We start from the raw sequence: 8,891 nt of genomic DNA, 5'->3' as shown, positions 1-8,891 counted from the left end.
TAAAGCAATTGTCATTTCATTGTGACTTAAAATACTTAAATTAAGATGACTAAATTCATGCTTGAGTAAACTGCCTGGGGTTCTTCCTGTTAAATGCTGAATATATATTTATGTTTGTTATTTGTTTATGTTTGCAACCTTTCTAATGTTTTGCAAACATCTGAATCTGTAGAATTTAGTACAGTTCTGGTTAAGATTATGGGGCAGGATCCAAGTGGATTTGATGGTCATAATTTTTTCATGAGAAAAAGTTTTTGTGTAGGCATGTAAAATAAAACTTTATTTTACCAGCATTCAACATTGTTTTTGATTCACACTGACAATCACAAAATCATATTTACATATTATAAAAGCTACACAAGCATTTATTGGCGTTGTACAAATGTTGAAAGGTGAACAAAATCTGAAAAATTTGGATGTTTTTTGGGAAGACAAAATAAAAAGCCTTTGAAACCAACAACATAATAGAACATTCTCTTTATAAATTTACAAGGTTAGCTCTGTTTAGTCGTTTAAAAGTCAGTTGCAATATACAACCTACAGCAATATACAACTAGTTCTATTTTGTGATGAACTTCTCATATACTATTGATTATGAGAAGCCAAAAAAGATAAAACATTACAAAATATGTCCAGTCCAAGTTCTCCTCTTCCACCACCAAGCGGATCAAATTGTGCAGTAAGTTGCTCAAAGGTCACATTGTCCAAAGTGTAGCGATTTTGTGGTACTGCTACTCTATCTGGCCAGTCAACCATTGCTGCCCCCTGCCTTCCTGATGTGGTTTGTCCTTGTTCAGATGTTGCTTCAGTTTCATCTGCTGGCCAGGCTGTTGTGCCAAAAATGTCTTGCATTGCTGTGCTGCTTTGTCCTTGTTGCTCCAAGCAGCCTCTGACAAAAATCTGGATGGGGGTCTGATGTCCTTCTGTTCTCAACCCATGGTTGTTCCACTGCCGGGTGAAGGCAGTCAAGTCCCTGTTGATCCTTGGTAAGAAGACATAGTGAAGAGCCCATAAGTGCATCTCATTGTCTATGTCAATTTTATCTTCACTCTCCAGGAAGTTGAAAAGATTATAATATACATTCGTAAATCCCCTCCACATGTCACCCCAGAGCCTCTCAATGCGCTGGTTGTGAGTGCTCCTGCCTCTGATAGCACTACCTCTTTCTAGGCCCCTGAAAATGTTCATCATGACACAGACAGCATTGTTTTCGCCTCCATGATCTGTTCTGACCCTAGAAGGCATCCCATGCATGGCCACAGCATTTAAAAATCCATCCAACACAGTGCTGCTTCGGTTGTTGTCTGAGGCACGGAGAAAGACTATGAGACGACTGTACCCATCTATACCACCATGAATGACAATGCGCCATCTAAAACACAAGAGAAACTGTGTTATAATATAAGAGACTAAGTATAAAAATAAAATGCATTACATTACATCATCCTGTTAAATATATTTTCAAAATGGGAGGCATATAGTATTATAATGTCAATGACATATTACTAGATATTACATGTATACAAAAGCATAGTTTTGTAAGCACCGCATCTGTACCTTATCAATTTGTGATTGCCATCAAGGTGCCACAGAGAGTTTGGTCCAGCTACTCTGTACAATCGTCTCTGTGGTCTTTGAGACATTGCCCTTAGTGCAGCTGCCCTAGGGTTTATTCGAGCTAAACTCTTCCTGATCCGATGTCTCTGCACCCGAACTCCACCAGCCCGTAACCGTGCTCTGACGGCCTCAGATCCCAGCTGGTCATTCCCAGCCACAATATCCTTTATCATTTCATCGAGGGCGTCATCAGATACCTCCGAAAATGACACAGCATGATTCAAATTGAACTTCCTGTTGAAACAAGTATGCAAACATAAAAATGTATGTAATGAAAAAATGTAATAAATGATTATCAAGATAATGTTAATAATTGCTAAAAATATAAATTTTCTTGTGGCTTAAGTAGGATGGAACTATATAAAGTCATGCAAAGGCCATGTGTTTGATAACAGGAAATATATGAATTGAGATAAAGTAGACTTAAATGCAAATAAATAAAGATTAATGTTCATTTCATGTAAAAGAAATGTGACCTACATCAAGCAACTTACTTAATGTGTCGTTTAACTGTAGCCAGAGACACCTGCAGAATCTCTCCTATTGAAGTAAGAGAAAAACCACATGACTTCAGAAAAGAAAGTTGCTCTCTAGTGATTCTGTAAGAGGGCGCTCCTCTACCTCCACTACAGATAAGTGGAGCCTGATAACTGGAACTGGCTGCAACAAAAAACAATAAATAATTGTGACTTATGGAAATGATAGGGCTACAATGAAAGGTCTGTGTGACAACAATGTATTAATGAATCACATAAGTGCTTTGTGCTGTAGCGTAGGAACTTTTGTCAGAACAGCTAATGTAATGATAACCACCACGGATCAATAATCTTTACTATTAGTTTATTTAAACAATGGTCATCCAATACCCATGACAACTTAGTTTAAAAATATCTTTACACACAGTCGATTTTTCATCTTTAGTTTAAATTATGTTCGAAGGAATTCTGTAAAAATAATGTCTAAACGTGTATGTATTGAAACAAATACTGAAACAAATCAATACTAAGCAAGTTTAAAAAGGTTTGTTCTTAAACTATTTTTGTAAAACTATTGGCTAAAGAGTCATGTTGCAAAATTCCAAGGTGTTTAAGTTTCACTTACATTGTCGTTCAGTCTGCGTATGTGCATTAACTTCTGCTATATATTCTGCTATATCACGGAGTAATGCATCTGCAGCAGGTACATTGATTAGCCCCCCTCTTGCCAATTGAATACTTCTCTGCATTGTTTCCATTCTAAAAATGACGTGAAATAGTCAAATGAACGTTACGGATACACTAAAATGACATTTTTGTTATTACGCAGAAAATTGCCAAGTCACTCATACAATAAAAACTGTACTTAGCCTAATGGCATCAGCAGTAAAGAGCTTAACAAGCGAAATCCTTACCTTAGTAAGGTTGACTGAAACACAGTGGGTCCAGTATCCTCTGTTAACCGCCGACTGCAGTCATTTAATGTACGCTTGCAGCGCAAAATAAACTCTCTTCTCGCCATCGTAAAGCAAATTAGATAACCGTTACCAAGTCCATTGGGAATTCGATCTTAGTATGGCTCAGTTCATCAGTGATTGGGTGAGAACAGTTCAATTTTACTGGCTGTTGAAATCAGCGGGAGGGGCTCATTATACAACAGACAAAACGCCGTAAATGACGCGCGTAAAAAACGCCGTTTTGGTGTCACAGAGCGCGCGTTATTTACGCCGTCATAATATCAAGACAGCGGCGCAAAAGACGGCGCTTTTCAGGGCGCAGTAAAACACTGATAATTATAAAGTTATTATGAAGGTAAATCAGTAGAAAAACTTGAGAGTAGGTAGATTTTAATTTGTTCACTTGTTAAGTAAGTATGTCTACCTCTACAATAAAATGTACACACAACCACTATGTGAAAACGTGTAAAATAAAAAACTGAAATTGAATGTAAAAAATTTGCACTCGTGGACAAAACTCACTAATCTGTCTTCTGAATTTGAAGTTTCAGAAAAATAGTCACAAATGTGTAGACTGGCATTTACAAAATACACGAGATACAAATTTATTGCACATATTTATGTAGCATCTACAACCTCTCAAACCTGTCACTGCAGTTTCAAATCATCCCGCATTGACTTTGCAAATACTTTCGCGATAAACCCATTGCAAAATTAACTTAAAGATAAGAGGCGAGAGAAGGAGCGGCATTTGATGACGTCATGCGGCTGAGCCACACTGCCCCCTAACGGAAGGGAAATCAAAATGAAAGGATCTAGCAAATAATAATTTAAAAAATGTTTGAACTATAAGGTTTTGATATAAAGGTTTTATAATAGTTATATTGAATGCTAGAGTTGTAAGCTATAGTTTTTGAAAACCATGGGTAAGGTAATAATATGAATTACTACTATGCAAGTAAAGCTATGGTGTTTATAATTGTAGTACAACTATTTATTTTGTGTTCACCATTTACTATGGTCTCACTGGAAAGATGCATAACTATATAAGTATGGATACAAATAAATGTTATCTGGATGCTTCTTTTTCTGCGACGTTGGTTAAAAGCATTTGATAAAGGTTGCATTTATGTATTTGATGTGTTAAAATAATAAATGTGCTGTTGCTATTAAACATGTTTGATCCAGTATTGTATTTAAGGACACATTGGTTTGCGTTATTTAACAATTATGAACGGCGGGTCGATCGTGGATAAACCAGCGGCTCATAGCGGACCACTAGCAGAAATGTGGCGGCTGCCGCTGGTTGACCGCTGGAAAAATGATTAGCAAAACCCGGTGGACCACAGACAGTTGACCTCTGTGGCCCGCCAACTTTACCACTGGGGCGCTGGCCTTCTATTAGCTTGGGTAATTGTGAATAATTTAACCATCTTTCCCCATGGATAATTCAATCCGATTTTACTTATATAGCGCTTTTCACAATGTGTATTGTCAAAGGCAGCTTTACAGAAGAAAATATATTTAAAAAAAATAATAAAGCTATGTGAACGGAATTTACCGAAGCTAAGCTAATTTAAGATATAATTTAATTATATTAATGTATTAACTATAATAAAGATAAAATAAAATGGTAAAAGAACAAGAGTTAGGAGAGTAATTTATTCCTAAAGGATAACAGTGTTTACTTATAAAATGCAGCACATAAGTCTCAGACTTCATCCAAACTGAAATTGAGATATCATCCCATATTAGTTCAATTCAGTGTTGGGTAAGTTACTCTGAAAAAGTAATTAATTACTAGTTACTCATTACATATTCAATAGTGTAATTAGATTACTGTCAAAATTACTCTGTCCAAAAAGTATTTAGTTACTCATTACTAATTACTTTCTATATCCTACATCAACCTTTATTAAGTGATTCAAGGATAGACATGAAACGGCGTATTTAATTAATTCAAATAAATAATATTATTAACTGACCAAAGTATTACAAATGTGAGAATGATATATTAAAGCACATATTTTAAAGTAAGACTTTGAATTTTGATGTCCATTACACTATTGCACACCAATATATTGCACAAAGTATTTAGTTTAATTACATCAAAAGTAACTGTAATTAAATTACAGAAAACATATGAGTAATCCCTTACTTTACTTTTTCAAGGGAAAAGTAATTTAATTACAGTAACTAATTACTTAGTAACTAGTTACACCCAACACTGGAATTATATGAGAATGTAGCGTCAACCGACTAGATGCAGATTAAAGTTTGAAAATTACTTAATCAATATAATTGTTGCAAAAAAATGCATAAGCTTGACTGCTTAACAACCTTTAAAACGTTCACAAAAACATTTAAATATGATTGATTTTTCTCGACAAAGCATGAAACAAAATAAAAGATAATGCCCATGACTCACTTGAGTAGGCTGTGTGAAGGCTGTTTTATTAAACGGGGTTTTCGGTTCGCACTAAACTTAAAATGCGTTTGTGTGGCCTACCCCTTTACTGAGACACTTTCAAATAATAATATCGTGTAAGTTTGTTGTGGATATCTTGTATACCTTATAATATCCAGTGCTTTTTGTTTTGTATTCGTTTTGATACTGTAACTGCACAAATAGATTGCCTTACTTTTGTTTCTTTTAGATCCACTGTGTTCCGTCCTCATTGTATTGAGGCTCTGTAAGTTTGCAATGCAGGCTGAACATTTAGCTTTTATTTATAGTCATTTGACAGTTTTTTCTTTTAAATTTATTTTTTTCAAGAAAACACTTCGTTGTAATTGCAGCTGCTGTTATGCATTAATAATAATAATAATATTTTTTTTAAAACGTCTGCCTTTTTTATTTAAAAAAAAACCCTATTCAATAATAGCCCTCAAAGAGTATTTATTTTTGTGGTATTTTTTTCATTGCTCTACCGTCTTAATGTCATCGATAGCAGGCGCCATTCGTAAATATTAAACATGTTTAATAAAATGAAACCATATCTAAATTCTATAGGTATTTTTATGGATGTTTATTTAATTGAATTTGTTTGATTGACATCGAGAGTTAAGGCCTTAAGAACAAATATTTCCCCCGGCAGTTCACCAGTTGAGACATAATTATGTTTGCGAGACTCATACACTCTGATGTGCACACTTTGGATGTTTCAGTCATAGTAAGTTTTTACTTACACACATTTTTGTGTATTAACATCTTTGAATAACCCTTGACATCGATCGTGTGCCTCGCTTTATTTTCTTAAGTATACAGTATGTTAATTCATTTAGCGCAACAGTCAGACTCGCTCCTCTTGAAGTGGACATATGCAGCTTTTGCAGTAATAAACTTTATAAGCCTAGAATAAATATGTGCGTTAATATGTGCATCTTTGTGCAAACCGACAATTTTCTGTAGCTAAATGCGCGCATCCCGACTCATATGCTTGGCTGCATGGGTGGGTCACTGGGCCTGAATCCTATCCATGTGCTGAAAATTAGAAAATAATGCAAAATCTTTTTCCATTTCATAAGGAAATGTTGCTGTTCATTGTATGTTTCTTTGCAGAGACGATATAGCTTCAGTTTCTTCACGGAGGTAAACGGCAAGGCATTTGGCTGTGTTAGCTATATATTGAATAAATAAGTCCATGCTTGTTACATAACAATCATTGGGCAACATTATTGCGCATCCTTATAGTCAATCAATTTTTGTAATATGGAAACCAAAATCACCTGGGCTGCTGATAAAAGACTGATATAAATCTAAAAACTGTCCGGCGATACAGATAAATAGATCAAGACCAACAACGTAAAAAATGACCGGTGATCTGAGCGGGCCTCGAACCGAAAATCGACCATAATACAGATCACGAGTCGAAGGTGCTACTCAGCAGGCCACAAGACGCTAGACAACAATGCAAAGGGCAGGAGCTTTACGTTTTACTTTGTCTGACACCGCTTGTACCAGGAATTATTTATAGTACAATGATAATATAATGCAATATTTCAACCGATTGCTTTTTTGCATTTTACGTAGAGAATATGTGCTATAGCTTATGTAATAAGCAAGATACATACAGTTGGCCTTTATACAATTGTTGACGACACTTTTGTTGTGAAACCTTAGATTACCAAAGAAAAGAAATATTTTCTTCAGAAAGCAAGCAATAATTTGTTTAATGTTAGCAATTACTGCGCACATAATACAATCCTGTGAAATGATCAGTGGTAAATTGGTCTGGTCTGGCTCAGTTCATCAGGGATTGGTTGACAACGGTTCAAATTTACTGGCTTTGGAAATCAGTGGGAGGGGCTCATTATACAACAGACGAAACGCCGTAAATGACGCGCGCTCTGTGCAACCAAAACGGCGTTTTTTACGCCGTCATATGGCAAGATAGCGGCGCAAAAAGCGGCGCTTTTCGGCCGCCTTAAAACGCCGTCAAATACGGCGTTATGAACGGCTTTTCGCGCGTTTTTTACGGCGTTTGGTATCGCGACGCCGTATTTTGCGGCGCAAAGACTGTTTAAAGCGCCGTCAAAAACGGCGTTCCGATACAAACGCGTTTAATCTATGGCGTAATTGTGACCCCCTTGGCTTGCCATACACTGCTACACGTGAATGACACGTGACGCCTAACTGGACGCTTCACTGCTGCACGTGATTTACGTGACGTCTACGTCACGTCAACGTCTCGTCTGCGTCTTGAATTCAATGCAATAAATAGCAGAATAAAAAAAAAGTTAAGACGTGGAGTTAGACGTTCAGTGAGACGAATGTGTGCTGCAAAGTCATGTATTTGGACCCTTAGGAACGCCATAAAGTAGACGCTTGACACACTGCATTGAACCGTGTATAGGAGCGTGTTACAACACGTGTTAGCAAAAATGACAACAAATTACTTCACTGCTACACGTGAAAGACACGTGACGCCTAACTGGACGCTTCACTGCTGCACGTGATTTACGTGACGTCTACGTCACGTCAACGTCTCGTCTGCGTCTTGAATTCAATGCAATAAATAGCAGAATAAAAAAAAAGTTAAGTCGTGGAGTTAGACGTTCAGTGAGACGAATGTGTGCTGCAAAGTCATGTATTTGGACCCTTAGGAACGCCATAGCCCAGACATCGTTTTGTTTCTCCTTGACGAAATTTTCCGCCTCTGCCTCAGTGGGGAACAGAAGAACAGGGTTCCTTATAGCGGAAGCTGTATGTTAAAAAAACATTTACAATAATTGAATTACAAAAGTGAACAAACATATTTCAAGTTACATTAAAATAAACCTTAATTGTTCCATCTGGTTAAATCACCCGGAATATAAAGTCACCCGGAAGTATTACCGATGCATTACGCATGGCAGTTCAGAGTCAGACGCGTCAAGCTCTTCCTTCCTGCATGATTCAATCTCTACGTATTACGTAAACCATGTGCTCATGTCGAAACAAGACACGCGAGGGAAGATTTAATTGAGGTTTGTGCATAACAACTATATTTAATAATTGTATTGTAGGGCCGAAGTAGCGAACTAAAATAGTTTATTTCACTTACCAGCCCTAATCCCACATCTGTTCAGCATTGTGAAGTAGTCCAGATCGAGTACTTTAATTAGCGTGGTCAAGTGGATTAGGGTTGGAAATAAACTATTCAGATCACGGGCCTTCAAGGACCGGATTTCAGTAACCCAGCACTAAATCGATGGCGTGTATTTTAGCTTACCTATTAAGAGTGCTCCGAAGTTGGTTTTACGAAGGCCTTTTTTTCCTCCCCTTCCACACCAGTTGAGTTGCCGTGCGACGTCTGTCGTGAAAACTTTGAAGCAAATCCTGCACACAGTCTTCTTCATG

At 36.8% G+C, this 8,891-nt stretch overlaps 1 protein-coding gene across 1 annotated transcript; it reads right to left on the bottom strand.

Annotated features, from left to right (window-relative positions):
- Positions 1 to 377: 377 nt before the first annotated feature.
- On the bottom strand, positions 378 to 4,470 carry LOC130424978 (uncharacterized). The gene is made up of 5 exons (XM_056751007.1): positions 3,008 to 4,470; positions 2,719 to 2,852; positions 2,112 to 2,277; positions 1,558 to 1,851; positions 378 to 1,372 (listed from the first exon to the last, which is right to left on the bottom strand). Exons 1-5 carry the CDS (start codon positions 3,112 to 3,114, stop codon positions 586 to 588), a joined length of 1,488 nt encoding a protein of 495 aa, XP_056606985.1. The 5' UTR covers positions 3,115 to 4,470; the 3' UTR covers positions 378 to 585.
- Between the last annotated feature and the right edge of the window lie 4,421 nt (positions 4,471 to 8,891).

The sequence above is a fragment of the Triplophysa dalaica genome, chromosome 6, assembly GCF_015846415.1.
Source record: "Triplophysa dalaica isolate WHDGS20190420 chromosome 6, ASM1584641v1, whole genome shotgun sequence".
NCBI lineage: Eukaryota > Metazoa > Chordata > Actinopteri > Cypriniformes > Nemacheilidae > Triplophysa > Triplophysa dalaica.
The sequence above is the reverse complement of the archived record's forward strand: the minus strand, read 5'-3'. Positions and strand labels throughout refer to the sequence as shown.

Excerpts from the sequence above, each read along its gene's own strand:
- LOC130424978 (XM_056751007.1), bottom strand. The coding sequence starts at position 3,114 with ATGGCGAGAAGAGAGTTTATTTTGCGCTGCAAGCGTACATTAAATGAC. Across the intron at positions 2,853-3,007 it reads TTTCAGTCAACCTTACTAAG|AATGGAAACAATGCAGAGAA; the intron begins GTAAGGATTTCG and ends CGTCATTTTTAG. Across the intron at positions 2,278-2,718 it reads TACGCAGACTGAACGACAAT|CCAGTTCCAGTTATCAGGCT; the intron begins GTAAGTGAAACT and ends TTTTTGTTGCAG.